The sequence below is a fragment of the Varanus komodoensis genome, unplaced genomic scaffold (assembly GCF_004798865.1).
Source record: "Varanus komodoensis strain SLA01 unplaced genomic scaffold, ASM479886v1 scaffold5, whole genome shotgun sequence".
Lineage (NCBI taxonomy): Eukaryota > Metazoa > Chordata > Lepidosauria > Squamata > Varanidae > Varanus > Varanus komodoensis.
Genome location: NW_025336087.1, coordinates 42,576,898 through 42,598,884, shown reverse-complemented (window position 1 = coordinate 42,598,884; position 21,987 = coordinate 42,576,898). Strand labels below are relative to the sequence as shown.

General features: G+C 40.4%; 1 protein-coding gene across 5 annotated transcripts in view; it reads left to right on the top strand.

The window, feature by feature from the left end:
- Positions 1-1,348: 1,348 nt before the first annotated feature.
- Positions 1,349-21,987, top strand: part of LOC123031414 (aminopeptidase O (putative)) — a 197,362-nt gene continuing 176,723 nt past the window's right edge. For 4 of the 5 annotated variants that reach the window (XM_044446362.1, XM_044446363.1, XM_044446364.1 and 1 more), the window contains exons 1-4: positions 1,349-1,441; positions 7,180-8,130; positions 14,437-14,603; positions 21,634-21,790. In XM_044446362.1, the coding sequence (XP_044302297.1) occupies positions 7,352-8,130; positions 14,437-14,603; positions 21,634-21,790 (1,103 nt within the window). In that variant the 5' untranslated portion in view covers positions 1,349-1,441; positions 7,180-7,351. The remainder of the gene's footprint in view (positions 1,442-7,179; positions 8,131-14,436; positions 14,604-21,633; positions 21,791-21,987) is intronic. The other variant, XM_044446360.1, reaches the window with a different exon arrangement.

Here is a 21,987-nt window from a genome sequence, read left to right as displayed (position 1 = left end):
GCACATATAAGCAAATTTTCTATCAGGATTTATTTGAAATTTCCCAACACAGATAACCAACCACAAAGTTCCATTTTATTTCTTACACACAATTTTCTCTTCCCACCAGCCCAATATGCAGTGACCACTGCATATGTACAATCTTCATCAGTTTGGGCTGGTTTTTTTTTTTTTGTCCCCCTCCCCTTTACAGATTATTTTATTTATTAAAACAGTATTTGTACTTCTACAAATCTTGTAGGTACCCTATGTCTAGGGATGCCTCAAATGCATGATACTCCTTTGGCTAGAGCACCCATGTACACAGATTGCAAGAATTCTCACACATTCGCTCAGAATTTAGTTTCAGCAAGTCCAATGAGACTTACTCTTAGAAAAAGGCACAATATGAGTTTCATGGTCATATGAAGAGGAGTGCTTCCATTTGGATGGTTTTTAGGGCTTCCAATCAAGAGGTATTAAGCAGCTCTTCCATCTTTTCTGGATTTTTTTCTTTTTCCGGAAAAGAAATGGAAAATCCAGTGGGAAAAGCACAGAATTGAGTCCTAGGTGAAATTCAGCTTCCATGCTTTTATTATCCAGAAATCTAAATCTATTTAAAAAAAAATTAAGTCCCTGGTGTATAGTGCTAAGATATATAAAAACCCAGGTACAGCTCCACCCTGGAGCATTAAACTCACGGGTTGATCTTGGGCCAATTGGCTAACCTAGTAGGGCTATCACGTGAATAAAATAAAGATGGGATGTATCATTAAATCACATTCATATCCCTTTTTTTTCTTTTTCCAAGGAACCGAGTAGCTTACATAGTTTCCCATTTCATTTTACTCTCACAAGAACAACCCCAATGAGCTTCATGTCCAGCGGGGACATGACTGGCTAGAACGGACTAGAACTCGGATCTCCTGGTCGCCAGTCCAACACCAACAGGATAAAATGGAGCTGTCTATGTAAACTGCCTTGGGCTCCTCACAAGAAGACAAAGGCGGGCTATAAATGCAATACAATAATAGTAATAGCTACGCTGCACTGCTCTCGTGTTTATCGCAGTTTTACTTGGGTATGTCGTCATTCCGCATGGAAGTTGCTTTGCAACTTCTGAGGGGCGCAGTCTCTCTTCCGCATTTCCCGGGCTCGGCAGCCAGCCAGCGGGGCGAGATTCGGCCGTCCCCCGAGCTCCGCGCACGCAACCGGCCCCTCTCTCAGCCAAGCCCTTCGGACCCTTCGGCTTAGCGCCACGCTACTGAGCGACCGGGGCGGGGCCGCGCTCGGAGGGAGACGAAAGCCGAGCCTGGCGCAACCCCACTCACTCACTCGCTGGGCAGGGCCTGGGAGCGCGACGTCATCAAGCGCTGCCTCCGCCGCTGAAGCCGGTAGGAAGGCAGGGCGCGGGGGTGGGCGAAGAGAGACTCGCAAACAAAAGTCGTTGACGGCGCGTCAGGTAAATGAGGGCACGCGCTGCCGGGTTGCTGTTGCGCGGGTTGCGGCGGGGCCTGCTTGTGACTGGGTGGCCTTCGGCCGCTTCCATCTCTGGCACGCATGGGGGCGAAGCGGCTGGAGGAAGAGGGGAAGCATTGCAGGAGAGAGCTGCCTTCCCTTGCTCTAGTCATAATCACCCCCCGTGTGTATGCTTGTTTCTGTCCTCCCCTCTTCCAACATCTTGAGGTGAAATTCCCAGGCCAGGGATTTCCCTCCTCCCATTATTCCACCATCGCTTTGTGCCGAAGAAGTACGGAGGCGAAGGCAGTGGCTGCCCTTGCTTGCTGTCCCTTGTTCCCCATTTCAGGAAGGTACGGGATTGGGCCCACAATGCTTCCGAGAGCGCTCGCAAGCAGCTGTCTTTGTCAGCCACCTACCTCATCCTCTCACTGGGTTTTCTCAGTTACCCTCCGAGCAGCACAGACAGGAGGTGAGCGAGGCAACACTTGCTCCGTGCAGAAGCAGCCACTGCCTCCGCAGTTGCCCAAAGAGATAATGCCACTGCCTCAGCTCGGCTGTGCCCTCTCCCTGCGCCGCGCCTTCCGTCCACCTGAGCGATGCAGTAGCAAGGAGTGCGTTTGGCCCGCGAGAAGGTGCAAAAGCAACTCATTCGCCTTCTGCCTGGCGCTGCCCGGTGCTGGAGAAAGGGAGCGAGAAGGGTGTTTGCTCCCTCGCCCTCCTCGCTGGGTGCTGTGGAGGATTAAGCTGGTTCGATCTAATCCTCTCCGCCAGCCAGTCGGAGGGGAACCCAGGGCATGAGGGGAGCGGAGCTGTTCCTTTGACGATCAACCCTTGATGCTGCACTGCCTGGGCGAGGACAGAGGGCAAGAGGGAAGAGATGCCCGCTCTTTCTAAGGAGTTGTGGGTGCCCGATTCTCCCTCGCTTCAGCGAGGGTGAACGGGGCTAGGAACCGTGGCAGCGGCCTTTCCTCGCTTGCGGACTTCCTGCCTGACCTCAGAAGCGGCAAAGCTCAGAGGATGAGGTGCGGAAGGGGAGAGGAGGAGCCGGGGGCGGTTCCTGGGTGGGAATTCCTCACTCCTGCGTGTTTCTCTCCTGTGTTGACGGGCAGAGGAGGAGGGATCGCAGCCCTCTGTTGGCACTAGCCAGCCTCCTGATGCTACTCCTCCAGCAACCTCTGGCACTTTCACATAGAGTGCGAGGAGGAGTCCCTCTTTACACCTTTCTTTGCTAGATAGAAAAGTATCCTCTTCCCCTCATCAGGTTCGTATGTTGCATTTATAGGGAAACCCGTGCAACATTCCATGACTGTAATAATTATACTGCCCAGAACATGTGTTAGCAGTGTATGTTTATTCAGTAGCAAACTAGCCAAGACCTTGTCCACATGCATGTTATGGATGCAGAAGACTATTGTGTGAAGGCCAAAGTATGTCTGAGGCACACTTTTATTAATAAACATTGTGAAATCAATTCAGATTCCATTTTTGTTCTTTTTTTCCTTCACCCAAATATATGTATCTGTGAGTCTAACCAATAAAATGCTACACACACACACACACACACAGTCCTTAGGGCAGATTAAAAATAATATTTGTGGTGACTTGTTGGGGATGATGGTATAAGTTCTATTTACCCACTAACCTTAAAAAAAGACGTGTGCAATGTCTTGTGTAGGAACACTATTTCTATTGACCTGAGGGAATGAGATAGAACTTGAGCATAATCATGGACAAATATATTATCCTGTCCTCTTTACTCACAGAACATAGGTGAACTTGGTAGGTTAGTCATACATGCTCAATCTTGTATGGTACTTTGAGAACAGATTCTACCAAATTCAGATAGAGCTTGCATACCAATTAGATGGATTAGTCTTGGTTGCACATTTGCAATATGATTGGTATCATTAGGAAGAAACTAATTGTATAATGTAACAAACAGAGTTATCATGTGACCAAGGGATCTAAAGCCTCCATGCATCCCTACAGTAAATGCCAGCTAATTTAATAATTAGTTTGTTTGTTTATTTCAAAGCCTCAATCCATGGTTTCATATTTAGCCCATTTGGCTTAACCATGCTGAAGTATTCTTTATTATATAATCTGGTTTCAAATGTTGGTTGCCAGAAGTGGTTGAAAAGAAATCCATGGTTGCCTATTTGTCATTGTTGAGTTGTAAATTAATTGCATAGAGCAACCTTCCTGCATTTCACAAGAATTTTGGCTCAAATGTTTGGTTTCCCAGTACTTTGCAAAATTTCAAAGTCAGTCTTTCCTTCTTCTATTTCTTCTGATCTTACATAGTGAATTTTAATTAAATCTTTATTATTTTACAGTTTATTAAATTCAGATTCTAGCTCTATGCATATACAGTAGTTAGTGAAAAGAATTAGTATTTCCAACCTGTAGATACAAAGTTCAGGACAAATATAATAGTAACTACATTTGAGATATAAAAGACAGGTATTTGCTATTACTTAAAACATTTTAATTATGTAATTAGAATAATATTCATTATTCAAAACTATCTGATTGATTTGGATTGCAATCTTATATTACTTGCTTTTGAGTACACATTTATAAGACTATAACAATGCTATCAGTGCAATTGTAGTCATGCCTGCTCAGAGGTATGTTCCACTGAGTTTACTTTTAGATAAATAGATTTACTTGAGAATATTGTGTTTTTTTCTTAGGCTTCTGAATTTGATTAATGCCTCAAATCTTAATATAGTCAATTTCTGGCAAAGCATAGAAATATATTCTACTTCTCCTTGGTGCTATAGTGAATCAGGGAATAAGTGAGGGCAACATAAAGAATTACTGCAATCTATCCCTTGGTTTTAGATTGATTTAACAAGATCATGTTGCCTGAAAATCAATTGCCAGTGGATTTGTTTTCCTAAAATGAGTAACATCATCTGTTTAATTCAACCTAGAACTGGTTTTGTAACATCCATACTTTTCTAGGAGATGGTAATTGCTAGGAAAACTGATCTAATTGTGGATGAGAATCACTGCCCATACACAACAAATCATTGCCTTGGAAGATTGTCACTGAGACTTTCCAAGGTTGAGGGTTCTTGTAAAGAAAAAGGGAGAGTATAAAGCAGTTGTACATCATGCTCACATGGCTTTAATTTAAAAACTGAATGCATTATTTCAGTATATCCAGTCCATGGATCTACGTGCATGGCTGTGCTGTTCTTTAGACCACACTAGCATTCAAGGCTAATGGACTGGGGTGGGCTGGGCAGTCTGGAGCTTGATGTGCAGAGAAAGTGCCCGGTTCAATTGGTAACATCTCCAAATTAGACTAGGAAAGAATCCTTCCTGAAACTCATGAGAGCCTCTGCTGGTCTGTGTTGACAATACCGAGCCAGAGGGACCAATGGTCTGGCTTAATACAAGGCAGCTTCCTGTGTCTGCATGTGTAGTTTTCTGGGTTGGTCATGAGATGTTCTGGGGGAAGAAATGAATCTTGGAGTGGCTAAATCAGAATATTAATCTGCCACTGCCATATTTTTGTGGGATTAAGATTGGATCATTTACAGATTTTTTTCCTGTGGTTTTTCTTTCTCTGCCTTTTTGTGTGTTCCATTACACAACCACTAGGGGGCATTGTAATATTGCAGAATTGTGGAACCATGCAAGGCTTTCATTCCAGTATTTCCTGATAATACCAGATTTTTCTTCATTTAAAAAAAGTCATGGGCATTATTGCAAAGGATTGAGGTTGATGATATTGTGGAGGTTGACGATATTATGTAAAACACCTGCAAACTACCGTGAGCGAGAAGCCACAAGTACACAATAAATGCTTTCTGTAGAAAGACTCATATTTGTCTGGACCCTATGTAAAATTCCATGTTTCGGGTGGGGTAACTGCACATTAAAATTTTCATTTTGAAGTCTCCTTTGGTGTTTTTGCTGCAACATGTTAACAGAGTGACTTGTCTGGGAATCATGTTAAATTTATTTTATAGGAAATTGTTAGATATAAAATTATTTCATGACAAATATACTTGCAGAAAAATCTAGAAACTTTTGCCACCCCATAGCTTTTGCCACCCAACAGAGCAGTACCTATTGTCTCTCCATACAGAAAATGGGTTGCCACCCGAAGGTAACCTTAGCGTGGTGCCTGCCCTGTATGCAGCTGGAAGAGATTGTGCCTGTTTTCTCTAGCAGTAACTCCATTCAAGATTAGATGTAGTTTGGAGTCTCCATTTCTATGTGCACGTGAACTGGCAGCAAATACTGAGTAACTGTTAATAACAGTAAAGAACTGTTATTTTTTCATTTCTATTCCCTTTTTATGCTGCCCAGAGAATACAATAAATAAATAAATAAATAAATAAATAAATAAAGCAGGCTCAAAAAGTTTTTCTTTTTTTGTTTTGGATTACCTCCCCACCTATCACCAGAAAATTTAAAGACAATATTAGTCAGAGGTCACACTAAAAATTAGTGTTTGTCTTACAAGGAAATTACAAGGACATGCACATGGTGGGCTGATATGCACATGGTGGGCATGTCGTGAGCGGAGCCGGCTGGTGCCAGAGGTCAGACTAGATGGCCCGGGAGACCCCTTCTGACTCGCTCTGTTTCTATGTTTCTACTTGTTTTTAATAGACTTTCTCCCCCCCCACCCCCATCTTTGCTAATTTCTTAGTAAGAAAACAGAAAAATTCCATACTGGTTAGAAGATAATGACAAAGCAATAAGCTCAGTAAATGCATGCAATGTTTATTGGGTAAAGAATAAGAAATACCATTTGTTTTGCACATTGATGAAGAACTTTTGCATTCTGTTGCAACAGAAATTGGTGAAAATATTTTTTCCTTCAATATATATGTATCTGCACATTTCTTGAATGGGAAGCTCTTTGTTTGCTATGAGACATTTCTAATTCGGAATGTTAATGGGTTTCCAGCTATTAAGACATAATTATATATCTGGTGTATTTAACTATAGAAAAATATTCTCGAGCAATCACAAAAGAATATGGAAAATGCATTGCTTGCATATTGACTCATTTTCTTGTAATTTACCAGAAGTGCCAATCTAAGTGCAGCCATAATGTGAAAAGTACATTAAACCCTGGAGTTACATTGTATGTATTAAATTATTGCTCTTGGGGAATAAAACATGTGAGGCCATTTAGCCTTCAATCACAAGTGTTACTTAGATTTATAGCAGAGATGTAATTCATTGCCTTTCTGAGGTAAGACATTGGCCATGAAATATTTCACTCCTTTTAAATTAGATAAACATATTTTTCTTCATACACAATTAACATTTCTTTAATAACTCAGGTGTTAGGTTATACCTACCATGTCCTATGTCCACTTACCTGGGAGTAAGCCTAACTGAACTTTTTAGGTTTCCTTCTGAGGAGGCATGTATAGGATGGAACTGCAAGCTTCTCAGTAGGACTGCAGCAATAAGAACCTGCTGGTGCTGCTATACTAAGGTTTCTTTCTTTCAGTTGAGAACTGCAATTTGTTTTGCTTATTTTGTTCCTGATTATTGTGTAGATGACTTTTCCTTTTGATTTTCTTTGCAAAGTTTATTTTCTCCTTTTTTCATGCTTGATATGTATTACATGACTAAGAAACTCATTCTCTGTCCTTTAATATTTATCATTTGCAACTAATTTCAGCCTAGGCTGCTTCCATTTTTGCTACCATCATTTGAATTTATACATGACTATTGATGCTTTTTTTTCCCTCACAGAGATAAATGGTGATATGTAGGCAGCGCAACCTATTAAAATACATTATTGTATTTAATGGCTATTTATGACAACTGGAAAACTTCATATTCTGCCTATTATTAATAGGAGAACATAAGACACAGCAAAACCTAAAAAAGAAAGGAAGGAAGAAAAAGAAGCAGTTGTACAGAGATGGAACTAGACATTACCAAAGATGATCTGCCCCTAATGGCCAATACAAACCACATACTAGTCAAGCATTACGTGTTGGACCTGAATGTAGACACAGAAAACCGTATTATTGGGGGCACCATAGTTTTGTTCTTGGAAACTGACAGCAGGTACAGAAAAAGAAACGGTGAACACGTGGAAGATGCCTGTCGTCCGAGATCGGATGAAGCCTGCCATGGTCCTGTCTCAAATGCAAGTGCCTGTTCAGCCAAAAGTGGATGTAATGATTTTGCTGTCTGTGGTAAAGGTGAAAATGATACTTCTGATAAAAACGGTAGCCATGGCAACAGGGAACAGGCTTCTGGGATTTCTAGTTCAAAGAACTGCTGTGACATTGAGATTCATGGGAATGAAGATTTTTTGCTGGTCCTGGACTGCTGTGATTTATCTGTGTTAAAGGTTGAGGAGGTAGATGTTGCTGTAGTTCCAGGCATTGAAAGATTTACAAGCTCTGCCAACTTAAGGGATGCTTCTAAGAATCCAAGGGATCTTAGGAATCAAATTGTGCATGAACTTGTGACATTACCTGAAGATCAGTGGAGGGAGCAGCTTCACTACTACCAGCACTGCAGCCAGGCACCTGCTTGTGGAGAGCTTCAATTTGTTACTGGCACTTGGAGCTTGGAGCTCAGGAAAGCAGGAATCCGACAGCCAAAGGACTTTCCCCATGCCATCAGGATATGGTACAAAACAAATCCAGAAGGAAGATCGCTTAGCTGGACTACAGACCAAAGTGACAGGTAGGCAACCGTCTTAGGTGTCCTTTGTTATGTGTGGGATGGGGCAGAGCTGAACCGTAATGAGGAATCTCATTTTGAGATTGAATGTAACTAGATTATTAGCAAAGGCTGCAAAGTTCAGAGATTGTGAAGCTGAGCAGGATGAGATCACTTTAAGTCTGAATCCTGTGAATGCATTAAGTCAGAATATTCAAGATGAGGATCAACTCATTGTAGTGTGCTTTGAGTAAAAGGTATGGGAAGCAAACATTTTATAAAGCATTCCCATTTTTCTGTTTTTTTAATCCATTTCCTTGGGTCAGTAGTGTTTGTATAAGAAATTTAGGAGTAAATGCAAAATGTGTTTTGATGATAGAAAGTTAAAATGTTTTAATATGACTACTTTGTTTAATTAGATACTCTTTTTGTTTGTTGCTATTTGTGTTAATATTTCAGTCAGGGTTTGAATGTAGGTTAACAAACCATAAATAAAAATTCTATAGTACATATTGCATATATCTAGAATCATATAGTTGTAAAATGCTGATGTATTTAAAACATTAAAGTTTAAAGAATATGCAACATATTATTTTCCAGAACAATACATCTTGCCTGATTTTGGTATCATCTGGATCACCCCAGCTTCATCTCAACCACTCTTTTGTCAGCTGTTTTCATAACCTAGCCTTTGTGTTATTCAGTACTATATAGGGAAATAACTTGATTAAGGGGACAACTAGACAAGATTGCAGGAGATACCAGACTACATTACCTGTGGATTTTAAAAAGCGCACAAGCAGTTGTGCATGAGGGTGCTGCTGCACTTGTATCCCACCTGTGGGTTTGCTGTGGTTGCTGCTTGATTACTGTGTGAACAGAATGCTATACTAGATGGACCAGCACAGGTCCCTTTATGTGTTTCATTCAAATCAGGATTGAGGTAAGGGTGGGTTAATTTTCATGTTATTTTAATACTCCTTGTCCTGAAACTGTTAGTTGCCCTATGGGCAGTACATATCAGTCCCCTTATGGAAGCTGTTTGCTTGCCACAAGGGCAGATAGCAACTTCAAGAGAGGAGGGGGAATTTGGGTTGGTAGAAGAGTTATTTCTTCTTGGTTCCATCTACCCTTTTGAAAACATGCAATAATGTGATCATGGTTCAGCTGTTGCAGCTTTTATGTATATAACAATTTTATTGAATTGAGCATAAGCAGGTTTTACTGGTTACTTCATTCATCAAATAGTAATATGCTTGAAATCTCTGTTCCCTCTTTCAGATTGTATCTAGCATTGCTCCCTTATACCTTGGGACAAGCTGGGCTTGTCCTGAAATTCCAAGTAAATTGGATGGCTACTGCCACTGTCTTGACATGCTCACTTGTTATTGGATTCCCTTATATGAAGACTGGTCAGTGCTATTTCAGAAAAAAACAAAAAAGAAAAGCTTCCTTTCCTCCAAACGCTGCACTTAGTTTAAGTTCTATGCATTGTGTCACAGTCTTGCACGCGTCCTCGCTTTCTCTCTCGCTCTCGCTCGCGCGCGCGCTCTCTCTCTCTCTCTATGCCTTTTCCTCTGTCTTTCCTCATATCTGTCATCTAGAAGATGACCTGCAGTGCACATTGTGTAAGATACGTCCCATCACCCAGGTCTGCGTGCTGTAGCTGTCTTTCCATTGCCTGCCTTCTCATGCATTTCTGGTTTCTTCCAAGTCACAAATGTTCCCTTGTTCCAATTACCAAGCAGCTCAAACTAATGTGGAGATATGGGAGCACTATTTTGTACCATTCTCACTCTCCCACTGCTGGGGCAGGAGGTCACATGCCCACTCTAGATATTGTGTCCCTTGGCCCAACACTACTATTATATTATCCTGTTCTTATGCCTTACCAGTGCATGATATATATAATATGTGAGTTGTAACTAATGGGAAATGTGTGTGTATGGAGGGGTGGGGAGGGATGTAAATTCGTTTGAATACCAAAGTTCCATACCCAAGGACTTATATAGTCTTTGTTAATCATGCATGGTGAGGTGCTTTTTCTCCCCTACCTACAAAGCCAATTTGCTACTGAGTAGAAGTGGAACCTTTTACAATAACACGCTCGAAATGAAGTTATTGCACTTTATGACAGAGCTTCCACTTCAATCTCAGTATAATATATTGCTCATTGCTTTGGGTTCCTTTCTGCTTATGCTCCCCAACAACCAGTAATGCCATAGAAAATATTTTTAACATAAAAGTAATTTTACACCTGGATAATTATATCTGCCTGGTCCATGTAAATGAAGGGCAAGCTAGTTTTCTGCTGCCGTTTGTTTTGTTTGTGCTGTGTATAGTATTTGTTCATCAATACCTGAATGTGCTTCTCAGGTTTGCATGTACATGTGGCCACATTTAGGACTTTCTCATTAGGTCTTCCTAGTAGCAGAAGCACTGGCAAATTTTCAAGCTTGACTAGATTTTACTGAGTCAGTAAACTTACCTTTGGGCTCTATCACTCCAGATTGCTGGGGTGGCTTGCATGATTTAACTCCCGCCCCCCATTTTTTTAGTATGAAAATTAGTATGTCTGTGAGAAAGCTAGGCTAGCCCATGCTGTCTGACATCAAATTTCTACATGGAGATAATATTTTTGTATGGAGAAGTCTTAACTTAGAAACAGAGCAAGTCAAAAGGGGCCTCCTAGGCCATCTAGTCTGACACCCAGCTCCAGCCAGCTCCACTCATGACATGCCTGCCATGTGCATGTCCAGCCTGAAGGAGTAGAGCTTGGCCATAAACCTCCAGTCTTGCTGAGAGCTAGGCCTAAGTTATTCCATATCATTTAGGAATAATTTTCAGTGGCTCATTTATTTATTTATTTATTTATTATTTATTTATTTATTTATTTATTTATTTAGAATTTTTGTATGCCGTCCCATCGCTTAATGCCTCAGGATAGCTTACATAAATAAACAAACATGATACAAAAAAATACAAATTATACAAATTAAAAACCCGATTTTATAGTTATCTACATATTGGCGGATCTGTTCCCAGTTTTGGGGATGCATGCAAGAGATTTTATTTATTTATTAGATGTATATCCTGCCTTTTTTTTAGAATTCAGAGTGGCTTACATCATTATCCCCTTCCTGATTTCAGTCTTATCACCACCACAACAACCCTGGTTGGGCCGAAACTCTGTGACTGGTCCTAAGTCACCAGTTAGCTCCAAGACTGGGCAGGGACTAGAACCCAGATGGCCTGAGACCCAAACCCACATTCTGAACCATTACACCACACTTACTTTGTTGCTCAGTGGGATTTTTTTTTTGTTTTGAATAATTGATTCTCATGCTATATGACTAATAAAATTTGTGAAAAGCATCTCAATTTTTGTTAAAATGGCTTGCTATGTAGTATATGGACTGCCATATGAGAAACAAAAGAGCAGCAGTTCTTTGAGCACATGTGGCTAGTTGCATGGTTCTTTGGATCCTGGCCATTTAACATTTCAAATAGCCTTTAAATTGGTCATTTCTTCTTCCAAAAATGCTGTGAGGCATATATTATTGACTCTTTATTGTTGCCTTGGTTTGGTGAAGTCTAGGAAGATTCAAGAGTAGCATTTGGGCATAACAAAATTATGGAGTGACACCATGCTACATTTTGGCTCTCTGATAGGATAATGAGGAGATGTCTGCTGGAATGCAGCTGAGAAGAGCTCATGTACAGACTTTGATCCATGGAGTAGCAGTTCTGTCTAATGCAGTACCGGTCCTGTAATAATTGAATATTTTCTCCTAAAATATGTGAAAGGACCTAGAAAAGAGTGACAGTCAGTTTCAGCACCTCAAATCTTCTCCAGCATTCTCAGGAATATTTTTAGCTCTAGTGTTAAGTCTCAGTGTGTGGGAAGATAGTGGCATTTGCCAGGTAACAGGTGGTCTAGCTGTGCTTCCTCTCTCTTTAGCACACAACATGATAAAAGAATGGGACCTGCTGGGCTACTGAAGGAAAAATCTTGAGAGGATAGGAATAAAAGGTCACTGTGCTGTGCAGCTTCCTCAGTATTTCATTTAATGTGTTGTTTTTAATGTGTGAAGATAGTAAGGATTTGAATCCTCTTTCTTTATCTCTGAAAAGAAATGTACTTCAATTATACTTATGGAAAGTTATGACTCCAGTTGTCAAGTGTGCAAAAAACAGTTACTGGGCTTGTTTTCTTAGTCACATTCTGGCATCATGTGTTGAGCTCAGATTAGGACTTTGAAGACAACGGACAGGCTTTAAAAAAAACAACAGGTAGAGACTGCATTCACACAACACAACAAACAACCCTTTGTGGTTACATGGTTTGTAGGGTGGGTTACCATGATCTACCAGACAGAGGATCAAGAGGCTTTCAGTCTTCCCACTTTTGGCATGTATCCCGTCAGCCACTGCACTTAAAATTAAATCCCTGTGTGCACCACTCCCTTCCCCATTGGCCCACAAATATTTATTTGTTAGATAAATTTATATCCTGCTTTTCCCATACAATGAACTAAAAGCAGTTTATATAATTCTCCTTCTCCTGCTCTCAGTCTTATACCACAACAACCCACTGAGGTAGGTTGGGGTGAGAGTTTGTTGTAAGCTGTCCCAAGACGTCTGTAGGGATGGGATAGAAAAGCTTTTAATAAATAAATACATTTGTGACTGGCTTAAAGTTACTCCATTGGCTCCATGGCCAAGGGGGTACTAGAACCCAGATGATCCTAGTCCCAGTCCTGCTCACTTGATTCCGTGCTGCAGACTGAAGCATAACCTTACTCAGACAGTGAGTTTACCAGGGGCAGAGGTAGGCTTAGTCTTTTTTCCACTGATTCTCTTTTAATTTTTCCATACAGAAGATGTGAGTGGCTGCCACTCACATTTGTGGGAAAAGCAAACCACTTGGGAAACCGCTGTGTTAGGAGCTAAACCTGTGCTGCAGTACTGATAGTTTGTGGCCTAATAGCAATAATGATGGGGATCCTGCAGGCATCAGCAATGAATAGGACATTAGTAGACCAACCTTCCCCAACTTGGTTTCTCCAGCTGTTTTAGACCACAGCTCCCAGGACTCCTAGTCATTGCCCATGCTGGCTGCAGCTGATGGGAGTTGAAGTCCAAAGCACCTGGAAGGCACCATGCTGGGCAAGGCTGCTATAGAATGTACACAGAAATACAAGATTAGTTTGGATGTAAGTTTAGTGGTTTGAAAATAGGAATAAGTGAGCCTTGGGCTCATCTTGTCACCATCCACCTTTCCTTCCAGTGTGGCTACAAGGAAGAATGCTTTGCTTCTGTTTTAGATTAACCATAGCTTCTTGTGTCATTTGAACCTGGCATGCTATGGTTAACTCTAACTTTGAAGTTGACTTATTTCTACTAACCATAGTTAAGATTAACCACAGTTTAGGCTTTTGAAGACACATTAAGCTAAATCACAGAGGCAGCTTCCAATTCCTGCCTCATGGCCATGGGGAGTGTGTGGATCTAAAGTTTGTCTCTTAGCAGTAAACTGTTGTTTAGTGTTACATTGGGTCACATTCTGCCTTTCTTCTGGGTATTTGCAGTGTACATGCTGTCCTTCCACAGAGCCATGCCCAGCTGCCTATAACTAGGGATGTGGAGGAATCCATATTGGAACTGAGAATCTCTGAATGCATTCTCTGAACTTGGCTACCTAGACTCTGGTCTACTTGGTTGTAGCCATGAATTCTAGTTCCTGGTGAACACACCCAGCGTTCATGCAGCACTTGCCGGGAATCGATCCTTGTGCAACCACTGTGCAAGCAGCATCCTTCCACATCACATGCAACAGACTCTTTTTGTGCTGCTGCAAATGATGCAGAAAAAAAATGCCAGTTGTACAACCTTTGTTCTGTGAGTGTTTGTGGACTTCCATTCAGCTTGCTTTGGGGCCAAGCACAAGAGGAAATTCACACATGCTAGCAGAACAGATATCACGGAGCTTGGTCACAACAATGTCTGCAACATCAGGCATTCTCCGGTTCATTAAGGGAGGCAAAAAAATGAATTTGTTCTGCAACAGAATATCATATAAGTAAAAAGAGTAGAAGTATGTTCTACTGATTTGCTTTCTTGCCTCTTTGTTGCAAAGAAAAACCAAGAATTTCTACCAATTGGACTGAAAAATGTATGAAAGCCTATCTCCAACATTTTGATACTGAGATCAGATGCACTTTGGGTACTGAAAGTTTGAATTTCTATTTCTTTGGGGACTGTAGTATTTCCTGTAATTAGTTGTATGGTACACATTACCTCATTCTTATCTTTTTCACTTTCCTATAGGCCATGTGTTTATACAGTGGGGTCTCCTGTAAACAACAGGGCCCTCTTTCCATGCCAAGAACCTCCTGTTGCCATGTCAACATGGCAAGCTACAGTCCGAGCAGATGCATGCTTTGTTGTTTTAATGAGTGGAGAAAATGCAGCGGAACCAACAGAATCTGAAGAAGGTACATCGTGTCATTTCAAAAATGTTTTAATATGGAATTAGTACTTCCGCCGCACAGCCTGGTGAGGCTCCCAAGCTGTTCTGTTTAGCTCATCTTTCTCAGACTCCACCTCTCTCTAATGCACAGGGTATGCTTTCTTTTATATGTTTTATATCGCCCTTGGCTTATCTGTTCGAATTCCTTCCTTTCTGTCAAATCCTTGTCTCTCTTTCAAGGCTTAGAACTTCCAGTAGTTAGTAGCCAGGACCAGTCTTTTGATGAGGCAGGATAAGTCTCCTGCTTAGCACTTGCTTGGAACAACAACATATTGGGCCCTCATGCCACTATATTAGTTCTGCTCCCTCACTGTGATAAACGCCACAGAAAAAACCAGCTGGGTTTCTTGGACAACGGTGCATCTTTCATTCTAAATATTCTACTAGAGCAGTGGTGGCGAACCTATGGCATGCGTGCCACAGTGGGCATGTAGAGCCCTCTCTGTCAGCACACGAGCCAAGTCGCCCCAGCATCGCCCCAGCAGCCAAGCATCAGATAACAGCATACATAGGGGTCATGTGCATGCTCAGAAAGGAGTAGTGGTGCCAGGTGATGATGTCACATGCCACGACTCATTAGCTGCGACTCGTCCGAGCTTTCGCATGGCCAGTCAGTGCACTGCCATATTGCTTGGATTGGCTGTGAGTTGCTTTCCCTAAACTACAACCTTAGTTTCAGGTTTTATTGCAGTGTTGGCACTTTGCGATAAATGGGTTTTGGGTTGAAGTTTGGGCACTCAAATCTCTAAAAGGTTCACCACCAGTGGGTTAGGGTTAGGAAAATGAGGTCTCCTGGCATGATTTTGATGGTTGGAATGTGTTTAGAATGGGCAGAAATGTTGAGCAGTGCAGAAAAATCTACTCAAGGAAGACTTTTTCAAAATCACCCCCTTTTCAATGGAACTTTCGCCCTAGATCCGCCTGGCACCGTCGTTATTTGTTTTTCGGTGCCAGGCAAAGACCTTTTTATTCAAACATTATTTTAATTGTTAATTTTATTTATTTTATTTTTTGGCCAGGACGACTTAAATTATACTGTTTTATATTGTGTTTATTTATGATTGTGAGCCCCCCTGAGGCTTTGGCGAATGGGGCGGCATAGAAATTCTCTAAATAAATAAAATAAATAAATAGATTAGGGTTAGGGGAGTGTACCAGGGCAGGGTTAGGGTTAGAAAAACAAGGTGTCCTGGTATGATTTTGATGGTTGGAATGTGTTTAGAATGGGCATAAATGATGAACTGTGCAGAAAAAGCACCCCAAGGAAGGGTTTTTCAAAATTGTCCTCTTTTCAATGGTATTTTACCCCTATATTAAGGTTAGGGGAGTACAGCAGGGTAGGGTTAGGCCACAGCGGGCACACAGAACTCTCTCTGTCAGTCCGCGACCCAAGTTGTCCCAGCATCCTCCCAACAGCTGAGCATCGGATAACAGTGTGCCATGTGTATGCTCGGAATTGAACAGCGGCGCCAGGCGATCGCGTCACGAGCTGCTATTCATTAGCTGCGACTAGTCCGAGCATGGCTGGTCCTTGGGCTGCCAAGGATATATATATATTTGCTTGGACTGGCTGTGAGGTGTTTTTTCTAAACTAAAACCTCAGATTTCAGGTTTTATTGTAGTGTTGGCACTTTGCGATAAATAAGTGGTGTTGGGTTGCATTTTGGGCACTTGGTCTCTAAAAGGTTCGCCATCACTGTACTAGAGCAAGAATTGTGGGGACAGCATGCTCCCTTATGAGACTGCCACCCCAGTCCCTCACTTTGCAAGAATCCGAAGTGCGAGAGATCAGGTGGATGGGCTCCAAAGATAGAATTTCCAGGACTATTTCACCATGCCTGTGTGTGATACTTCACAGACAGAGCTCTAAGACATTTTATTTTTGTTCAGCAACTCTTTGGATTGATCTATAAGACATATTGAAATAAACACTCTTGTAGCCCTATACATATCTACTGAGAAGTAAGCTCATTAGAGTTCAGTTCGACTAACTCAGTGTGTGGGTATAGGACTTTACCCTTAATAAGCATGGAAGAAATTTGGGAGGCTAGTGTTTGGTATTCCAACTCTAATCTAAATTATTTGATTGATTTAGCCATAACCAACTGAAACCCCTTCCCATGCTAATTTTCTGCCTTGAACAGAGTTGCAATATTGGAAGAAATTACCTATAACATAGATAATTAGCCCCAACCTTTTTGAACATGTGAAAATTTGAGAAACTGCTATAGGTCCTGCCACAACATTCCTAATCAGTGAATCACCATGTTAGCATCTCCCTGCTTCATTGGTGGATCTTAGGAAGCTTCTTAGTCAGCAAAATTTTTGTTTAAGGTCTATTGGACACTTTAACTTCTGCTTAGTAAGGAATTGTCTAATTTATCTAATCACAAGCGGTGATATACACGAATGTTTCTTTGAAACATTTGTTTTGGTAATGTTGGTAATTGTTTCATTTTGGAAGGATGTTATTATACAGATAAATTTTTAAAGTGGAATAGTGTTTCATACACACTGATTTTAAATTATTTACCTGCGTCATTAAAAATAACAAATGGTCAGTGTAAATAGATTCTTTGAGCCTTTTTAATAGTTAAATCACTGGTATTACAAAATTGGAAAGATTAATATTCAAGTCTTACCATACAATGACTTGAGAACTCAGCAATGCTTTCTATATTTGATCAGGTGACATATCCAGCTTTAAATGAATTGATTTGCACATTTGGTCCATATTTATTGAAGCATATGTATAATTGCTAGGAAGATGCATGAATTTCATATGTATTCATTGCTATGTTAAGTGAACCTATCGTGAAGTTTTGTGGGTGCCTGCAGGAAATTTATGTCTCCTAATGTAAATAATGGTATCTTTCAGAAGAATGGTTTTCTACCAGTTAACATGCAGTCATGTCATAGGCATGGTAGGCCTAAACTCTGGGAATAGGAATTGACAGTCTTGTATATTGCAATGGTCTTCGAACTGGATGTCTGTGCTTCCTTAAGGCAGTGAAGGTAGCACTAATTATTAACTTATCACAGAGCTGAGGTTGTATTTGGGAGAAACACTTGGCATAGCAGTGTCCTCCAGACAAAAGGGCTTTTAGATATTTCTCAGGCTAATTATATGCATGTTACCCAGAAGTACGTCTCATTGAGTTCAATTGGACAGTCACTCAAATAAGCGTTCAATAGATTGGAACAATAAAACTGTCCTCAGACCCTTTAATGAAGAAATGAAGTGATAATATTGGTGGAAGATTTTGTAATAAGAATTATTTAGAATAATTTTGCTACATTTGTCATATTTTTACTAATATATTGTTCTAACATTACCTAACAAAGAATAGCTGGCTTTTTTTTTTTTTTTTGGTAGTTTTGCTGCCATGTGATTTAAGTAAACATTTCTGAATGGAAAAAAGGATGGTTTGCTTCTTGGAAGGCTTAACTCTCCAAAGGGGTGGTAGAAGGAAGAATTCAGTACAATGTTGATTCTTGTGTTATAAATGACATCAGTGCTCCATAGCTTTAGTACTGATTATGCCCTGAATTAGTAATAAAAGATGTAGTTTCTGGTACTTCGGTGAATAAAAAAGACATTTGTTGAATTTTGTTTACCGTTTGCAAAGTGTCATCCTTCCTCCCCAATTTGGCAATTCTAAGCCAGTATATGGGTCCCCTCCTCATTTTAAGAATTAAAAAAATTGCTCAGTATGTGAATGCAAGAGTCTGAGAGATGGTCCAGTGAATGGAATTAAAACATTTTTTGTAGGTACAAAAGATATACAGATTGTTTTTGGACAATGGGAATGCTATTTTGACTGCTTCACATGAGAATCTTTCCTCCATTGTATAGAATCTCTCATCACATTTCACTATTGCTGTATAAATCTGTTTCTTCCTCCCACAGAGTGATCATTTTTATTGTTCTATAATACTGTGTGAAAACTTCTGTAGATGAAGCTGCATGCATCTTTCCCTAGACATTTATTTTGGCACATTGGGGTGCTTCCTAATGAAGGTCTCCCAACATTACCAATCAAGGGTGTTGCACTATGTCATGTTTTCCTCCTTAATGGCTTTTATTTTATTTTTTTTCCTGATAAGAAAAGGATGAAAAAATGGTGGAAAAACATGGGAGTGTTACAAGTATCCAACAAACACATTTCAAATGAGTATTTTCAATAAGAATATGTGATACATAGTATTTTAAGAGACTTAAGAGTTAACTAAGAGAGTTGATTGCACAATAATAAATGCAGCATGCAATAATCATACTTAGCACTATTTTAAATATAAAAAGATAATTACTTTGAATTATGTATTTGGCATAGCCTGTGAACTGCCTAGAATCTTATAATCTGCATACAGATTTCCTTGCAAACTTGGCTGTAGAAACTGATTTCTGCCCAAATCATTAGGTTAGCATATTAAGGAGAGGAGTTTCACTTCTTTCTTGTTATATTTTGTAGGAAAGACCAGTTGCGGTCCAAAGTCAGGTCGATGTTTATGTGTACAAGTTGGACCATTTCAGTGCCACGTGGATATATGCATTGCATCCCTGAATATTTCTTTTATTTCTACCCTAGGTGGTGCTATGTCCAAGGGAGCCACAGAAGGGCATACTATTGAGATAACAGATAGCAACAAGTGTAAGAGGAAACTAGATTTAACATAGTAGGCTGAAAGGCATAATGAAAGACGAGAGAAAAACAACATCAGGGACAGGACGCAAGGCCATTATGTTAATTTATTTTGTGTTCTTGGAAATAAGGGAAGGAAGAACAATAAGCAGTTATTAAAATTAGAGAAAAATAGGCAAATAATAGTAGGCAAAACTTCAGGAAACGATGTCTACAATAGGGATGTCATGTAAGTGAGAGAAGCATGAAAATTTCTTGCAGTGGTGATGAGTTCAGCTGCTGCATAGAGAGCCTTGGAAATAATAAGCTATGACTGAGTTTGAAGAGACTTCAGATCATCATTACAATTTATGTAATACTTTATAGTTCAAAAAACATTTTGCTTGAACTGGTATGAAACCTCTATCTACAGTGTTGGGCCTGTAACAGCTGTATCAGTAGTGCAAGTTTCGGGATATGGATATAATTGAAGTATATTATATATTATTAATTGTTATAATATATTAATTAAAATGGAGGTATAATTGGTCTCCTGGGTGGTGGGGGCACTGTATTATTTCCTCATTTATTTGTGAGATTTATATGCCGTCCTATTGCGAAAGCCTCAGGACGGCTTACATAAATAAAATACAAATATCAATATAAATAAATTATGACAGAATTTCAACATAAACAAATTGACCCACTCTGGCTGCATTTATTCATTAGTTGGGTTTTTTGTGTCATGTTATTAACATTGTGATGTTTGTATTTGTGAGGTTTTTTCTGTATTTAAAAAAAAATCAAACAGTGGGCAGGGGAAAGTACTGCAAGTTTTCATTTGGTACATCAATAGATGAACATATATGAACGAACAGGGACTTTGACTTCAAAGAAAGCAGTGCTGACATGTTAGCAGCCACAGATTATGAACTCCTTTGGTTCTTTAACAGTTCTCAAAAGTGTTTACAGATGTAAACCGAATCCATGCCCTTTGAATCTCATATTTAACAAGCCAACACACACAAAATACAACTGGGTAGAAAATGTTTGAGTTGTAACATCTGATGTGTAAACCTAACAACACAAAGGAATGGTAATTAATAAGGGGGTCCCGCTTGACTGAAATCCTTAGTGATAAGCTGAGCATATTACATCAGTTCTGCTGAATTAGAGAGCTTAACCTTGGAATAAATCTAGTTGCAATGGATTCAGGCAAGCTCATGAACTGGATCTTTCGCTTGTTCTCCTGTCCTTGAAACTATAACCAAAAGACTTTCCCGAGAGAAGTGAGGATATTGTAGAATGTATCTTACCAGGTTATAGCATGAAAAGGGAATAGCCTGATGGATGGATGGCGTATTTGTGCAAGGTCTGTGAATTAGGCAATTCCTCTCTTCCATTTCAGAATGGTAAGATGCATTTCACAGTATTCTGTAGGTCCACCTGAGCCTTTCGAGATGCTCTATGGAAAGTACAGGAACGTAAGAGGAAAAGAAGCTATAAACTTATACTCATGTGATCTTGAATTTTACCCTGTGTTTTTATTAGATGTCAGGGTTACTTTGGCACTGTTATATCGGATATTAGAATAAATTAGTGTCTACTATAGCCACAAAGCAGGGGTGGATAACCCTTTTTGGTTCTAAAGCTATACTGCTATCCAAGAAACTTTCAGAGACTGCATGCTAATGGTGATGATAGTCAGAACCCAAAGTGAATGTGGCCTTTTCACTTACACACCATCCACACTGCAGCCACACCATCCACATAAACATGCACACTGTTCATTCACTGACACACACGTGTCCTCCACTGATCCATGCAGGTCAGCTGTGGCAAAGGAGAGTATTTCTCAACTTCCATTCACAGTATTGTGTAGGAGAGAGTTCTTATTTCCAATAAACAGCTGATCAGAGATCAGCTCTTCAGGAGAAAGTAGGAAGAATCTTTGATAGCTGCAGATAAGGTTGACTGGGAAAGAAGCTGATGGGCTAAATGTGGCCAATGAGCAGAGGTTTCCCCTGGAGAAAGAGTATAGAATATAATGTTTTGAAAACTGGGTGAAATACCATGTTGGGAAAGCAAATGTCCTCTAGTGTATTAGGACTTTCTTCTCTTTCCTTCTCATCACTGAGATCCCGGAACAGATTTTGAGGGTGCACGAATGAGCTGGAAGGAGAATTGCACCCTTCCCCACCCTGCTTCCCCATCCAGTTCAATCAGTGTGAAGACTTAATTGGATAGCACCCTGCCTTATGGCTGAACTTGAAAACACACCTAACCCTTAGGCTACCTGAATCAGGGAGTAACTCTTGAGTTTTACTAGCTCAAGTGAGATGCAGTGAATAATATATGTTCTTTTCTTCATAGGTGCATTAAGTTGGTTTTATTATGTCACCATGCCAATGCCAGCATCTACCTTCACTATTGCTGTTGGATGCTGGGCTGAAGTTAAAAGAAAAATGTGTGCAACTGATGTTCAGAGGAATGATGGATTCTTTCCGCTGTTCTCAAAGGCGGATGTCAGGTTGGTGATTACAGTTGAAAAATATGTACTTTAGAGAACATTCCATTTCTTCAGTTATACAAGAAAATGAGTCATCAGAGTCAAGGAACAATAGCAGAACATGTTTAATCAAAGCAGAGGGAAGCCATATAAGAGGAATTAGTCCAATGGGTGAGGATGGGCAAGGGTGTGTTGCTTATACAGAAAGAAAGTGTTCT